General features: G+C 37.8%; 1 protein-coding gene across 5 annotated transcripts in view; it reads left to right on the top strand.

Moving 5' to 3' along the window:
• NNT (nicotinamide nucleotide transhydrogenase) overlaps nucleotides 1–17,474 on the top strand; it is a 107,531-nt gene that overhangs the window by 38,587 nt on the left and 51,470 nt on the right. For all 5 annotated transcript variants that reach the window (XM_055245408.2, XM_055245409.2, XM_055245404.2 and 2 more), the window contains 9 exons: nucleotides 2,123–2,256; nucleotides 2,540–2,731; nucleotides 3,288–3,441; nucleotides 7,028–7,189; nucleotides 8,362–8,472; nucleotides 9,633–9,778; nucleotides 11,208–11,403; nucleotides 14,040–14,273; nucleotides 15,635–15,795. In XM_055245408.2, coding sequence (XP_055101383.1) covers nucleotides 2,123–2,256; nucleotides 2,540–2,731; nucleotides 3,288–3,441; nucleotides 7,028–7,189; nucleotides 8,362–8,472; nucleotides 9,633–9,778; nucleotides 11,208–11,403; nucleotides 14,040–14,273; nucleotides 15,635–15,795 — 1,490 coding nt within the window. The remainder of the gene's footprint in view (nucleotides 1–2,122; nucleotides 2,257–2,539; nucleotides 2,732–3,287; nucleotides 3,442–7,027; nucleotides 7,190–8,361; nucleotides 8,473–9,632; nucleotides 9,779–11,207; nucleotides 11,404–14,039; nucleotides 14,274–15,634; nucleotides 15,796–17,474) is intronic.

Genomic DNA, 17,474 nt, shown 5'->3' with positions numbered 1-17,474 from the left:
GGAATCCCACATATCTAGGGCAGGAGAAATTAGTTAGATGCCAAATCAAATATGTGCAATCATTGGCCAAAGTTGGGTACAAATAAGGTGGGAGGAAAAGCTGTGCTAAACAATAGCTGGTAAATAGAGAAGAGGCTCTGGCCCTAGAGGGTGGGGATGGTGATGACAGTAAATACCTGGAAAGTACAGGTAGCCCTTTAAATGTGCCCCTCTATGTGGAGGCGGCCATGTAATCCATAGCTTTAAATCACTGGAGAGCTGAGCAGCATGACCTTTATTTTGGGAAGAGTCCTCAGATGGATGTGGTTTGCTTCCTCAGATTCTCATGGTTGAGTAAAGTTTAGTTAAGTATTCAAGGTGCCTTTGTTAGATTGCAGTACGGAGGGTAGAGGAAAGGAATACTTTTGGATAATTTTGAGAAGTGGTGAAACTACCAGCACTTCAGGGTATTGTCTCTGGGCAAAATGTCTCTTGATTCTTGCTCTTTCTTGGAAACTCAAAAGAAAGAACAAGATATCTTATAACAAATCATGTGGCAGCAAGCCCAGTGTGGCTGAAATAGAAGAAGGTCCAATGGTGCAGTTTTGAGAGGGCATGTTAGAAAAAGCACTTCACCCAGGGTGAGAGGCATTCAGTCTCAGGAGCCTTAGGATTTGGACTTTATCTCCAAACTATACAGTTTGTAGCAAAAATAAGGAAGTACTACATAAACACCTCATTTGTATCTTCACAACCTTTTATTTCCACATGTACTACAAATGTTATTTTTCCTTTTTGAGTCAAATTCTATAAACACAGAATTGAAAGCTTTCAAAAGAAGAACTAAGGATAATCAGGCTGCTAATGCTCTGCTTTCTTTTTATAAAAAATATGTATATTTTAAAGAGATGGAGTCTCACTCTGTTGTCCTGGCTGGAGTGCAGTGGTGCAAAAATAGCTTACTGCATCCTCGAGTTCTGGGCTCAAGTGATCCTCCTTTCTCAGCCTCCTGGCTGGTTAGGACTATAGGCATGTGCCACCACGTCCAGCTAAGTTTTTTTATTTTTGTAGAGATGGGGTCTTGCTATGTGGCCCCAGCTGGTTTGGAACTCCTGGGCTCAAGTGATCCTCCCCACCTCAGCCTCCCAAATTGTTGGGCTTACAGGCATGAGCCACTGCACCCAGCCATGCTCTACTTCCATACTACTAATCTCACAAGTTTATTTCCTTTATCTTTTGATTTAGGTATTTCCATTGTTTTATGAAATGTGAACACGATAGTATGCTGACAGTATAAGCCCCTGTTGGACATATTGATGTATATTAGCTCGAAAAGTCCTAAGGTCTGGGTTTTCATCTTCTATGTAAGAATTAGTGAACTTCTTAAAAACACATTGTGAATTTAAAATGTGAACTATTAAATGAGGAGAATGCACATCATGAGAACAAGGACTTTTTTTGTTTATTTACCACTGTATTCCCAGCACCAGGCATAGATAGGGCTTGACTCACTATAGACACCAAAACATAGTTGTTGAGTGGGAATAAAAGTGTATGACGGAACTCCTAAACCTTTTGGAGTTGTAGGCATTTTCCTGTCTCTCCTCAAAGTTTTCTGTGTTAAATTAAGGTAGGTTAATATGATGTGTTAGAAAATCTGGTGACATATGTTAAGATAATTGGCAATGTTCTGTTTTGTAATTCATAAATTAGTATTAACTGTACTCTTGACATTGGTGACCTTTACGAATTGTTCAATTTGGGTGCATATAGTTTCCATAGTGGTTTATTATTATGCATTTTTAAGAAAACAGTCAAACTGTTTATCTCTTCGTGAATGCTGTGGTGTATAAACTGGGTGGGGAGAGCAGTGCTGTGATTCTCATGCTGAGCAGACGGCAGGGCCTGCTTGCCAGCCACATGGCTTCCTCTTGCACACTGCCTTTGCTGCTCACACTCATCATATTTTTTTCCTTAAGAGAATGCCCAGTCTCACCCATGCTATGGCCTTTAGGGGTCTCTTGGAAAGAGTTAAAATTTCAGATGTTAAATTCCTGAATGCCCAGAGACTACTGTAATAATTAGACTTTAAGGCGTTAGAAAATGATAATATAACTTGTGCTGCTTTCTTTGATTTTATTAGGTAAAAAAGCTCCAGTTTTATTTAATAAAGAAATGATTGAGTCAATGAAGGAAGGTTCAGTTGTTGTGGATTTAGCTGCTGAGGCTGGTGGAAACTTTGAAACCACTAAGCCAGGAGAACTCTACATTCATAAGGTATAGCAAGATGCATTTTCTATCTGTGATCACTTCTCATGTCTTGAGTTATGAGGTGGTGTTTATTTCTTTAAATATTTAGAGACATTGAGGCCTGAAATTTTAATATTAAAAATAGGCATATTTAAAGCTCCTGTTGAAATATGTATTTGTGTTTATGGGTATGTATATTTATAAAGATATATAATTTCAAAACTTTGCATTGAATATGAATGATAATTGTTCTAGAATGAATGTGAACATAGGGTGATAGACCTTTTTGACTATAATTTTGTTCATTTAGGGAATTACTCACATAGGCTACACAGACCTGCCCAGCCGAATGGCCACTCAGGCCAGCACCCTATATTCCAACAACATCACCAAACTCCTGAAGGCCATCAGCCCGGACAAAGATAATTTTTATTTTGATGTGAAAGATGACTTTGACTTTGGTACGATGGGTCATGTCATTAGAGGAACTGTAGTGATGAAAGTAAGTAAAGAGATCTATTCCTTCCTGTGCTTTTAATGTAAATTTGTTTTAGAATTTCTGTTTATGGAAGAATTCTATTTTGGAATTGAGACATATTTTAATAAGGTATTGGTATGCCAGCTTTATGCTGATAAAAATTATTTGTAAATGCAAATTTAAAGAAAAATGTTTCAAAGACTTAAAAGTACATGACTTAACCAAAAATATACACTGCTTTTGAAAAACAGAGAATGAACAAACAAACTGAATAAAGTAAAAATTGAACATTCCCCCCACTTATCTGCTTTTAAGGGTTTAATTTGCACTCTTGCATATATGGTCCTGTACACATACAAATTACATATATATGTATGCATATGTAACATGGATATCAGTATTTGTATACACATGTGACATATTTATGTAAAATGATGTTACAAATTATATTAATTTATATATTTCCATAAAATTACATTTAAAAGAACAGGGTTTTAAAAAATAGTAAAGTATATTCTTTAAGCAATTTTGAAATGCTGTATTGACTTTTTAATACGTACTATTTTCTAATGTCTATTAGGATGGTAAAGTGATTTTCCCAGCTCCCACACCGAAAAATATTCCTCAAGGTGCCCCAGTAAAACAGAAGACAGTGGCTGAGCTGGAAGCTGAAAAAGCAGCTACCATTACACCCTTCAGGAAGACAATGTCAACAGCTTCTGCATATACAGCAGGTGAGGATACCATTTACCAGGGTTTAGTCTTGATTGTTTGATTTTGCAAGTAATATATATATATATATATCTATAGATATATATGTAGCTATATATACGTATATATAGATATATATACACATATATATCTACACATATATCTATATCTATATATATAGATATAGATATATATGTATTTATTTATTTTTTGAGATGGAGTCTCGCTCTGTTGCCCAGGCTGGAGTGCAGTGGTGTGATCTTGGCTCACTGCAAGCTCCCCCTCCTGGGTTCATGCCATTCTCCTGCCTCAGCTTCCCAAGTAGCTGGGTCTACAGGCACCCACCACCACGCCCAGCTATTTTGTATTTTAATAGAGACGGGGTTTCACCTTGTTAACCAGGATGGTCTCGATCTCCTGACCTCGTGATCTGCCCGCCTCAGCCTCCCAAAGTGCTGAGATTATAGGCGTGAGCCACTGCACCTGGCCTGCAAGTAATATATTAATTGTCAAAATTAGTAAATGAAATGCTGTTGTCTTTTTTGGATTCCATTAGTAATCGGGCCTGACAGACTCGGTTTTTCAGCAACATGTTACTTGTCCCATCTCTACGGAATTGGAGATTACATTTATTGACTCAGTAAATAGAGGCACTGTGCTAAATACTGGAATGAAAGCATGTGAAATAATATGCAGGCAATAAACAGTTTTCCTTTTATAGAAAACATTTTGAATACAGTCATTTATATATATACTAAAAATATACATATATGTATTTTTGAGACAGAATCTTTTTCTGTTGCTCAGGTAGGAGTGCAATGGTGTGATTATGGCTCACCATAGCCTCAACTTCCTGGGGTTGAGGAAGGAAGCTTCTCACTTCAGCCTCCTGAGTAGCTGGGACTACAGGCGCATGCCACCACGCCCAGCTAATTTTTGTATTTTTTTTTTTTTGTAGAGACGGGGCTTCACTGTGTTGCCCAGGCTCGTCTTGAACTCCTGAGCTCAAGTGAGCCTCCTGCCTTGGCCTCCCAGAGTGCTGAGATTACTTTTATCTACATCAAATGTATTGAGAAGTGATGTATGCCATATTGTGATGGTGTTAAATGCATATAAATATAATTACTTTTTTCTGTTTTTTTTTTGTGTGTGTGAAATATCAGTTGTGATGATCTGCACACATGGGTAAGACAAGGGAAGCAAAGTTTGCCTTAAAGGATAAATACTATAAGGCTATAGCCATTGAACATTTGACTAACATTTTAAGTTACTCAACTTGTAAAAAAATTCAATATTTTCATTTAGATCTCTTTCTTTATAATTTAACATAAATTCTTTTTTAAAAATTCATCTTCATGAAAACACTAAATAATTTATTGTAAAGTGATGATTAATATTCTGGCTATGCATTGTTAGAGGCTGAAATACGGATATTTGAGTTTAAATTGGTTTCTGTCTCAAAGAATGAATTAAAAATGTTTAGATCTATTCAGAGCCAAAACAAAAACAAAACAAAAGCAAACTATGAAGAATTAAGGACCAGCACCAGGCGCATAGAATTCTTGTAGAGTCATCATTCTCCAAATTCCCATGTGAGTCCAGATGTTTAAAGCTAAACATGTAACTCTCCTTGAATAAAGAGTAAGTCTCAGCAAAATGACTGAAAAAGCCTCTAGTGGTGAACACTGTGAGTAGATGAAGCAGTGTCCCTACTTGCACTTATTTGTTAAAAAAAAAAGAAATGAGGTTATTGTGTTGTACATGGAACATATTATGAGTAGGATTGTAAATTTCCATTTCTCTTTCAGATTCATAAGGAATTGTAGCCAAGGCACATATAATGATTTATTTTTCTTGGTTTATCTTATATTTCTTGAATCAGGGCATATTACTTCTTAATATATATGACAGTGGCATATTCCAGTGAATGAAAGGATGAACTTATATGTGTTTTTCTTTATCTTGAACTCCCTGTTTCATATTAAAAATAAGCATTTTTCTTTTATATGTATCAGGAATGTATTTGAACAGCATCCTTCAAAGAATGTGATTTGCTTTCTCTTCTTTTGTCAGCCTTTCTCTTCCTCTGTTATACAGATATGGAAATATAGTCTGACATACGTTACTAAATATATTATAGAAAAGACATTAGTTTATTAAATAGTTGATAAGAAAACCTGCAGGTGTATGATGTAATTTTTATCATAGATGCCTAACACAAAGGACTGTGGATTGTGATAAGGTAGTGCTTCTTGACTAATGTGGTCATGATAATAGCTAGCATTTAGTGACTCCTAGGCATTGTGCTAAATACTTCACATGCCTTAGCTCATTTATTTTTATAAGAATTCAGCAAAGTGGGTATGTTATTATTTTCTTTTCCAGATAAAGACAGAGAGGGTTGATAATTTTACATATGAAGACACTGAAGCACAGAGAGGTTAAGTAACTTGCCTGAGATGACACAGCTAGGGAGCAGCAGAACCAGGATTCAAACCAGACTGACTTAAGAAAACATATTCTTATTCACAACCCTATGCAACTTCTCTAATTTTTAACTGGAAGACAAAACAGTGTTGTATCTAACTCTCTCACCAGATGGTTAATGGGCTATGCACTGGAACCTTGGATACATGATATGTGGGTAGGAAAATAAATTAAAACTACAGTCATATTGAATGATGTAATGTAAAATTAATGTCAATCCCTAGATATTCCAGTGGTGCCACTTCCAAAGTAATAGTTTACATCAAGGAAAAAGGTACCTTATTCAGGAAAGTTAACTTCTAGTTCCCTGGTCACCCACTGTCATTTTCTTTTTACTGACCACTAGGTAACCCTTTCTCCTGTTGCAGAACAACTGTCCACATGTTTGCTATCAAGGAAGGTGATAATTAAAGATGTATGTTCAGAGCTGTTTGTATTCTGCACATTCTTAATTTAATTTGTATTTTTTTTTCCTTTTCTTTGTAAAATCCTGTTTGCTGACTTGGTGTTGAGGCTGGAGCTGACTGCCCTGGCCAACAGTCCAGTCCAGATTCAGGAGCAATTGCAAAACTTGTGTCCCGGGTGGGTGGAAGCCATATGTTTTGGGGAGGTGCTGGAGTGAATGAAATTCTTCCTACTCTTTTAAAACCCCTATTCCTCAGCCAAATCTGAGAGTGACATAAAATTGGCCTCATAAAAGTCTTGTCTTATAAAGGTTATGTCTTGCCCAAGTAGAAAATGCTTTGGTAGATCCTCTGTAGGCCTGTAATCGGGAATAAAAATGCTTGTATAAACACATGTGGCATTGTCAATAAAAGTTAAAACAGGGAAGAGGACAAACTACACAGAGGAAAATGTGCAAATTGTTATTAAGGTGACTCATAAATATTACTAGATCTTTATAGCTTATTTTGGGGGGGTGGTCAGAAAGTTGGGTTTTGTCCACAGTATTCCTCCATCCCCCCACTTCTCATCTGTCAAATGTCTAAAAAATCTGCTCATTACTGGCAAGGGAGTGGAATTTAAAAGCATTGACTATTCCACATATTTATGTATGTGCTTTTAATCTTACTGAGATAACTGGATGTCAGCTTACACACACTCTTTACTCTCTTTCTCTAGGTCTCACAGGGATACTGGGTTTGGGCATTGCGGCTCCCAATCTAGCCTTTTCTCAGATGGTGACCACTTTTGGCTTGGCTGGCATTGTGGGCTATCATACCGTCTGGGGAGTGACCCCTGCTCTCCACTCACCACTGATGTCTGTGACGAATGCAATCTCAGGTTTGTTCCTCTCTTGTTTTTCCTCATCTCAGGTTTTCATAGGCTTACTCAGCTCTAGGAGGACTATCAATGACGTTTATAAAGTGTGTTTTCAAGTTGTTTTGCTTGGCATCTGAGTCATCTGCTTTGGTGATCTAAGGGCTCCCAGACTCCGAGAGGGTATGGGATATGGGCCTGCAAACTAAGAGGCTGTGGGAGTGTGTCAGCTCTTTGGGCTGCTCTCATTTCAAGCAGTGCAGAGCCACTGTTATTTCTTCCAAGTTTGATTCTTTTTTTTTTTTTTTTTTTAAAGAAAAGGATTCCACTGATAAAATTTGAAAACCAGTGTTCCACAGAATCATAGTTGCAACATCCTATAGGGCTCTCCTTGGATTCAACTCAACATTCAGCCTAGCAAGGCTACAATAGGCCCCATGTGGCATCAGGTTCACCATGAAGCTATGGGACAGGAAAACACAGCTTTCCAGTGAGGTGGCATCAGGCATTTCTCTTTGGTGCCAGTCTTTTCAGCAGTTCATGCAGCAGTCCACGTGGTTGCCCAGGATCTATTCTCTTTGTCCCATAGCAATGGGTCAGATGTGAGGGAATGAGTCCTACATTGGACAAGCATGGGAGCTGTCCTGGCTTGAAAGCCTCAGTGCCAATAGTCATCTTTTATAACATTGCCATAGGCACAGCTTCGAGGATCTCTGCAGGGAACACGTCTAGCTCTAAGAGGTGCTGTAGTCAGGAAAACCCAAAGCTAGGCATCCCCAGCAGGCATTTACAGTTCATGAATAGTTTCTTCCAGTTTACATGCAAATTATCTATCAGGGTCACTTTTTAACCATAAGCAATGTTGTCTATAACATTGGTGGATTTATATCTGTATTAGAGGAACATAGCTAGAAAGTTAAAGGAAAGTCCAATTCCAATGCAGAAGGAGAAAAGATTTTGTTAACCCTTTTCCCACAGTAGTAATTTCAGTGAGAATGATGTGAAGGTATGTTGTCAACGGTCTGCATAAGGAAAATTGTTTATTTCATTTTAATGAGGGTGTAAGAAAGCTGCCTTGTTTTTTAATATTGAGAACTTTACCCTCTATGAATCTATGTATGTGAGGTACTTCAGCTATGATATTTGATTTGGTGGTGTCACTATCACTATTCACCATGTTAATGCTTTCTTTCTAGGGCTGACTGCAGTTGGTGGGTTGGCACTGATGGGAGGACATTTGTATCCTTCCACAACTTCTCAGGGCCTTGCTGCTCTTGCCACATTCATATCCTCTGTCAACATTGCAGGTATGTTGTTGTCAGTGGAAGGTCTCAGTACTATTTTCAATGGAGACATACAAAGCAAATATAAATCAATATAAAATAGACATAATTGTGCCTTTAAAAAATGTTTCACTCAGACCGTAAATGCTCTTTGTGCAGGAAAATTAGTTGTTTTGCCCATCTGTAATTTTTAGAAACTCTTGATAAAAGAACAATCCCCAGTTCCCCAAAACAAACAAAAAAAATGATGTCTTGCTACAAGTTAACTGGAAAATTATTGAATGCATAATTTTGAAGTAAGGTGGGTCAGAGCTATTACCATAACATCTATAAATTAGTATAATTTTAGATAAAATTTTAGTCTTTTGCCTTATCCCAGCCAGGGTTTGTTCCTGGAAACTGAAAGCCTAGCACATCACTCATGTGTGAGACTCATTTGATGCTATTTTGTAGCTAACAGTTCTTTAATGTGTCCAAGAAACCTGGTGCCTGTTGATATGGTATTTTTTTCTTTTATAATTAATTATAGGATTTTACAAATGTAACAACCTACTAGGAAAAGAGACCAATCTTTGATCTTTTACATTCTCAAGCTTTTTGAATGGCTTTTTTTTTCTTTTAGTCATGCAGAAATAGTTTTGCATTCTGATAGCAAGTTTTCTTCCTGAATATATTTAGTATTTTTTCCCCCACCTCTCTAATGGAACTGGCTTGAGTAATAGAATGACTTTAAATTTTGGCTGGGCGTGGTGGCTCACACCTGTGATCCCAGCACTTTGGGAGGTCAAGGCGGGCAGATCACCTGAGGTCAGGAGTTCGAGACCAGCCTGGCCAACACGATGAAACCCCCTCTCTACTAAAAATGCAAAAATTAGCCCAGCCTAGTGGCCTGAGCCTATAATCCCAGCTACTCGGGAGGCTGAGGCAGGAGAATAGCTTGAACCTGGGAGGTGGAGATTGCAGTGAGCCAAGATTGTGTCACTGCACCCTAGCCTGGGCAACAGAGTGACACTCCATCTCAAAAAAAAAAAAAATTTGAGGTTGCAAAATGTTACTTTAAATTATATTTATTCCTAGGTGATAAAGATGTGCTTAAAATAGAAAAATTGTAGCACTTTAAAAAATCATGTTGCTCAGTGAGCTCAAAGAGGTACTATGTTTTTTATTTCCTTTGCTTTGCTAAGGTGGCTTTCTGGTGACTCAGAGAATGCTGGACATGTTCAAACGTCCCACTGACCCCCCAGAATACAACTACCTGTACCTGCTCCCTGCTGGCACCTTTGTTGGTGGATATTTAGCTACCCTCTACAGTGGTTATAACATTGAACAGGTAAGATGCTCTTTGTAAGTTTTTATATTTACCACAATATTTTCGCCTCTATTAGATTTAACATTGTTGGTTATCCTAATTCAAATTATCGAGCAAATACAACTCTGTCAAGCAAATACAACAATAACCCTAGAAACATCTTGGTCAAACCGAGCATTCTCTTCCCCTAAGGATCAGGACCCTGGATTCTAGAGACAGATTTTTCTGGTAACTGAGTTTAAATATGGGTTTATGTCTTTGTTTTGATACATTTTTCCACATGTAAAAGGAGTTAAGGTTATCAGTATCTTCATTATGTATCTAGCTAGATTGCTGTGGATTTATAATGAAACAATACAAAATTTGAAAAATTATTATTAAGTACTATTAGTTCTTTTCCTATTCTTCCTCTACAAATCCAGCACATCATCTCTTGCTACCAAGAGATGTTATATATTCATAAAAAAATTCACACAACAAAAGGATAGTTTAAACTTAATGTTGTATAGAAAAACAGAAATAATCCAGCTGGACTTTGAAAGTTCCAACTTGTAATATAACAGACCTTCAACTTCGTTCTGAACTCCGTATTTTCTATTTCTTTTCAATGGCTGTCTTTTAGTTTCTTCTGTGTTTCCAACATGCAGTATTTATTGAATGAACAATTTTTTTTTCTTTTGAGAAGAGTTGGAGCAGTGAGTCAGAAAGACCTTAGTCTGAATTCCAGATTTCCAATTTACTGATCATTTGCCTTGGAGAAAATATGCAACTTCTTTAAGCTTTGATTCTCTCTTTTGCAAAATGAGGATAATGATTTTTCCCCCTTGTGGATCTCATGAGACTGTGACAACACAAATAAAACATATGGCAAAGCCCCTGGCACTTAGCTCAGGGGTTGGCTCTTTTACAGCATTTGGTCAGGTTTAGTATTTTTAGATCCAATAATGACTTCATTTAAATTTAGGTACTTTTTTTTTTTTTTTGAGACGGAGTCTTGCTCTGTCCCCCAGGCTGGAGTGCAGTGGCGCGATCTCGGCTCACTGCAAGCTCCACCTCCCGGGTTCATACCATTCTCCTGCCTCAGCCTCTCGGAGTAGCTTGGACTACAGGCGCCTGCCACCACGCCCGGCTAATTTTTTGTATTTTTAGTAGAGACAGGGTTTCACCGTGGTCTCGATCTCCTGACCTCGTGATCCGCCCGCCTTGGCCTCCCAAAGTGCTGGGATTACAAGCGTGAGCCACCACGCCCGGCCAAATTTAGGTACTTTTATGTGTATTTGTGCATGATAGCAAATCCAGAAGAAACCAATTTATATAAATGGTATAAGTGCAAATACAATATAAGTATTTAATATGTTAATATTCCTAATGGGCAGGAAAATATCTTGAGATCTCTAAGCTAATAGACCAAAGGCTTTAATAATCTCTCTCTCTCTTTTCCTTTGAAAAGATCGTGTACCTAGGCTCGGGTTTGTGCTGTGTCGGTGCCTTGGCTGGCCTCTCCACCCAGGGAACAGCGCGTCTTGGCAATGCACTGGGCATGATTGGGGTTGCTGGAGGACTGGCAGCCACCCTCGGCGTCCTAAAACCGGGCCCAGAATTACTAGCTCAGATGTCTGGAGCGATGGCTTTGGGTGGTACCATTGGTAAGCACTTGTGGGCTTCTGCCTTTATGTGAACTCCAGTTTCTCAATACATATTTGTAAGGTCCATATTGATGAAATAATTAAATTATGTTCATGGAAGTTGCTTCGGTTAATATTATTTTGGTGAAAATTCATCCCAGTTGGTGTAATTCTCATTCAAATACATTTTAAAACACTGAGTAAATGCATCAACTGAGTCAAAATATCCTATACTCAATTCTTATTTTCCTTTACTGACTGTGTCCCGTTAGCTGATAATGGAATGGGGGATTGGAATCCTTATATATGTACTATACATAAGCTAACTTTTGTTCTGCTGGGTATAAATAACAGCCAAAGATTCTGCTTCATGGACCTGTTAAAAATGAAAAAAAAAAAAAATGTGGCAGCAGAAAAACCACTGTTTTAATTTTATTCAGTTGTGTGCTGGATTGTTAAATTTTCAGGAATTTTTAGGCTGGGCATGGTGGCTCACACCTGTAATCCCAGCACTTTGGGAGGCTGATATGGGTGGATCACTTGAGGCCAGGAGTTTGAAACCAGCCTGGCCAACATGGTGAAACCCCGTTGCTATTAAATATACAAAAATTAGTTGGGCATGGTGGCGTACAACTGTAATCCCAGCTTCTTGGGTGGCTGAAGCATGAGAATCGCTTGAACCTGGGATGTGGAGGTTGCAGTGAGCTGTGATCATGCTGTTGCACTCCAGCCTGGGTGACAAAGCGAGACTCTGTCTCAAAAAAAAAAAAAAAATAAATTTTTTTTTCCAGGAATTTTTAAAGTTGATTGTTAAACACAGCCTTATTAAATACTAAATTACATAAACTTAAATGAATCAGAAACAAAGGTAATAATATTAAAAACTCATAACTTTCTAATTAATTTACTAGGTTTTATTATCTATGCTCTTGAGGTTACTTATATCTATTGTATGCGTATAGAAGAAATACCATGTATCAGTGGGATGTGGTACCTCTCTTTCCAATTCTCCATTCAATGACATCACATTGGTAGATTGAAATTTGACTTGGTAGCAGTATTGCAGTGTGGAACTAAGCAAATGCTACAAATCTGGGTTTGATTTATTGTTTTGTTTATTGTCCAGACGTGAGAAAGTGATGGAGAAAATGTTTAATGTTGCAGCTTAAACTTCAGATGTTTTGACTGTGGCTATGACATTGTAAATAGCACAAATAATTGAGCAAATAATCTTCCAGTATTTGAAAACTATTATCAGATTCAGCAATAAAGTCACTCATATGGTTGATAAATGAGTGAAGTTCTCACATACATTCTGTTGTTTTACTTTCATCTTACTTATTAAAGTAAATAAAAATATCAAACAATGTTCCTGTTGGAAGTATGCTTATTCATCAGTTGCAAACACTAGGTTGGCTACAGATGTAAGAGTTTAGCAAAGATCCATAAAAACATTCTATGAAAGTCAATTTGTCTACATGGAATTTTCAATAAAGAGCACTGTATTTCTTATTATTTGAAAATTGTGTGCTAACCACCTTTATGTCAGTTAAAGCTCATGTATTTGTATGTGCATGTATTTTTTTCCCCTGGAACTGGTTATTAAATGTTTCCCAGTGGAACACTGGCTTTAGGCCTCCTTTTATACTTCCTCAGGAAAGCTTTGACTCTTCTTGATAATCTCTGGGGAAAGGGACTTGAAGGAAAATGTTTGCGCTGTAGGTTCATGGCAGGAAAACCTTTAGACATGATCTTAGCAAATAGTCTGAGCCCCACTCCTTCTGTATCACCTACCTATAGACATGCAGTTCCTTCAGAGGCTCCTAATTTGGGTATTTACTGCCCAGATTTTTGCATTTCTTTACCTTGGGACTTTGCTCCCACCCTACCCACCTGAAAACCAAGGTCTTCTTCATGTTCCAGGTGTTTCTTATGTGCTTAGGAGCAAGCACTGGCTATAGAGAAGAGGGCCTGGGTTGTAATGGGGAGAATATAAGGGAATTTGATTAGAGATTTAGGTAGTCTGAAGCAGTGTTGGCTAGGGGAAGGTTGGGAGTTTGTGACGGGAAGAGGCACGCATTGATGCTGGGTGTTGGGGTTCATTGGAGTTGGGTCGTGCTTAGGTGTGTGGAGAAAAACTGTTGTTTTGAAAGGGTATACAAGTTGAGCATCTTTAATCCGAAAATCCGAAATGCTCCAAAATCCAAAACTTTTTGAGTGCTGATATGACACCACAAGTGGTGAATTCCACACATAAATACTTAACACAAACTTTGTTTCAAGCACAAAATAATTTAAAATGTTGTTTAAAATTACTTTCAGGCTATATGTATATGAAACATAAATGAATTTTGTGTTTAGACCTGGGTCCCATTCCCAAGATATCTTATGTATATGAAAATATTCCAAAATTTAAAAAATATTAAAATCTGAAACACTTCTGGTCCTAAGCATATCAGGTAAGGGATACTCAACCTGTATACAGCTAGTGCCCTTACCTTCTGTACAGCCCCTGTAGAGAATATTTAGCCCGTACTAGGAACTAGATAATATTTATTTGTGACAATGGTGGAAATCCTTAAGGGTGATCTTTGTTGTGGTTACTTCTCAAAAGTTTGTCAAGTTTTAATTTATTTTTGACCTTCATTTTGTAACAGGATTGACAATTGCCAAACGCATCCAGATTTCTGATTTACCTCAATTAGTTGCTGCTTTTCACAGTTTAGTGGGTTTGGCAGCTGTACTTACTTGCATAGCCGAGTACATTATAGAATATCCACATTTTGCTACGGATGCAGCAGCAAATCTCACCAAGATTGTGGCCTACCTCGGCACTTACATTGGTGGCGTCACCTTTAGTGGGTCTCTCATTGCCTATGGAAAATTGCAGGGTAAGTGATTCAGCGTAACATAGAGGTAAATATCTATTGTTTAGGGCATTTAGGGATCCATTTTAATTTCAGAAAATACATTAACAGGGTTGGGTGCAATGGCTCATGCCTGCAATCCAGCACTTTGGGAGGCTGAGGTGGGAGGCTTTCGAGCCCAGAAGTTCAAGACCAGCCTGGGCAACATAGCAAGACCCTATCTCTACTTTTTATAAAAAATAAAATATTACTACTAATAAAAAAGATTAAAAAAAGAAAATACCTTAACAGTAAAACTGTTAGGTGAAGAGTATTCGTATAGCACTCAGAAATTGTAAGAGTTTTTTTCCCCCCATCCTTCCCCTTTATTGATACTTAATAAGTCTCATAAAGCTTTGAAGCTGTTTCGTTTGCAGACAGCTAATGGAGGAAATTAGTGAACAGAAATTTGACATGGAAGGACTAGTTGACTTTTGATAATACATGTGAACTAAACAGCATCTTCATAATCCTTGGTTAGAGATGACTGTGTAGAATTCACAGAAATGAACTTTATACATTTTCCAAAATAGAAGCTTATTAAATAAGTTTGTGTGAGTAGTAAACAGTACTTATTTTGAAAACAAATACACACTTTAGGACTCTAGCATGACAACTTTTGCTGCTGGTAAAGTCAATCATGAAAATGGAAGTGGAGAAAAAACCCTCCAGAGGCTGCTGTCAGTGTTTTTACAAAAAAGTCTCTAGAGAAACTAGTTTGTGATTTAAAAACATGGTCGTGCCTCTCAGTAATAAAGTCATGAAAATTAAGTGGGGAACTTCCATGAAACTTGAAAATTATAAAAGAACTTCAAGTCTCAAACATTCTTATCTCATGCTTTGCCTTTAGGAACAAATAACAAACAAGTTTTCTTCTTCCCTGGGCTCAGTTGATAGAATCCGAAATACTAGTGTGCTAGGATTCCATATTGAAGTTCTGTTTATTTATTTTTACTTTTTTATGCTTTATTTTTGTCAGAATTCTGGCATGCATGAAGCTTTAAATAAATGAAGCCACACTTAACAACTTCCGTGTTGGTCATACATGAGAAAATAGCTTTTTAAGATTTCATGACAAAGTGGAAAGAAATTGTTTTGTGATCAAAAGAGGGAAAAGAATAGTGAAGTCGGACCATAGTTTTTCTGCCTCTATTCATGTTTATTATGTGTAATAATTCTAATTTGCTTTTATGTTTCATATCTGGTGATATAAAGTAATATTTTAAATACCATGTTATTCTAATGTTAAATTTTGGTAGTTTAGGATTAAAAGACACACTTGAGTGTGTGTGAGGGGGTTTCTTACAACACATTCTGAATTCTAACTACTATGTGCTTGGCTCTAGGTCTCCTGAAATCTGCCCCTCTCCTACTGCCTGGAAGGCACTTACTCAATGCAGGCTTACTAGCTGCTAGTGTGGGCGGGATAATCCCATTCATGGTGGACCCAAGCTTTACTACTGGCATCGCCTGTCTGGGTTCTGTGTCTGCTCTCTCTGCTGTCATGGTAAGAAGTCAGAGATTGAAAAGTACATATTTGGTGAAGAACTGGGAATATTTTGTTAAAGTGTAATCATATTTTTATCTCTTCAAGAACCTTGATGGAATAAAAATGTTTAAAAATTATGTCACATGTTCCTGTTTTTAGAATCTGGAAAACATAGAAGAGTGTAGGAAGAACATTATTCTTTCTTGCAACTTAATTGTTTATTTTAAAGTTGTCACATGAGACACCTTTATTGCTCTGGAGTCTTTTCACCGGATCAATGTGTTGGTGAACAGGAGCTTAAAAAGGCCAAGGGTTTCAATGTATTAGGTGCCTACTATATGATAAGCCCTACAAAATAGTGCTTCAGGGTTTATACAAGTCAGATAGTCTCTGCCCACTAGTTGCTCTCACATCATTGGAAGATATGACACGAAATCAAATAAGTATAAAATGAAATGCAGGCTGGGCGCGGTGGCTCACGCTTGTAATCCTAGCACTTTGGGAGGCCGAGGCGGGCGGATCACGAGGTCAGGAGATCGAGACCAAGGTGAAACCCCGTCTGTACTAAAAATACAAAAAAAATTAGCCGGGCGTGGTGGCAGGTGCCTGTAGTCCCAGCTACTCGGAGAGGCTGAGGCAGGAGAATGGCGTGAACCCGGGAGGCGGAGCTTGCAGTGAGCCGAGATCGCGCCACTGCACTCCAGCCTGGGCGACAGAGAGAGACTCCATCTCAAAAAAAAAAAAAAAAATGCAGTTAAAAAACCCTGTATGCTCAGAGTGTTCAGTGAAGCCTTTTATGATAGGTTCGGCCTTCCTCTTTCTCTGCAATTTTTATATTTAGTATATTGAAACACACAGTAGTTTTTAGTTGTCTATATGACAGTCTGGCATCTTATATCAATGTATGATGCTGTTTCATGCAGTGCTATTACTTACTGTTATTCACTGTTACTCATGTTCTTTCAGTGTGTAATCTGTAGGCAAGGTTTATATTTAAGTTAAAAAAGTTATCTACAGTGCCTAACACAAAGTTAGACACATAGCAATTGCTTATGAAATACTTACTGGCTCCTTGATTCAGAAACATCTAATTTATAGTGTAAAAATTATACTTATTTTTGTGTGATCATGAGAGTTAGGTCATGATTTTAACACAGAAACTTTAGAACACTGAAAAGTAAATTAAAATCTCATCTTTATATTCACACTTATGGTCTAATTTTATTCTGGCTTATTGCACTGGTTTTTGTTTTAAACAAAAGAAAAATAATTTTGATATTTTTAATCTAATAAAGCAGAATAGGTTAATGAAGTCTCAAAATAAAAGATATACAAATGTGACTGGGTGCGGTGGCTCATGACTGTAATCCCAGCACTTTGGGAGGCCGAGGTGGGTGGATCACCTGAGGTCAGGAGTTTGTGACTAGCCTGGCCAACATGGTGAAACCCCGTCTCTACTAAAAATACAAAAATAAGCCGGGCGTGGTGGTGTGCGCCTGTATTCCCAGCTACTTGGGAGGCTGAGGCAGGAGAATTGCTTGAACCTGGGAGGTGGAGGTTGCAGTGAGCCGAGATCATGCCATTGCACTCCAGCCTGGGCGACCAAGCAAGACTCCGTCTCAAAAAAAAAAAAAAGAAAAAAAGATATACAAATCTAAAACTTTAAGAATTGTTGTTTTTGGGAAGCAGTGAATATG

This window comes from Symphalangus syndactylus, chromosome 16, assembly GCF_028878055.3.
Source record: "Symphalangus syndactylus isolate Jambi chromosome 16, NHGRI_mSymSyn1-v2.1_pri, whole genome shotgun sequence".
NCBI lineage: Eukaryota > Metazoa > Chordata > Mammalia > Primates > Hylobatidae > Symphalangus > Symphalangus syndactylus.
The sequence above is the reverse complement of the archived record's forward strand: the minus strand, read 5'-3'. Positions and strand labels throughout refer to the sequence as shown.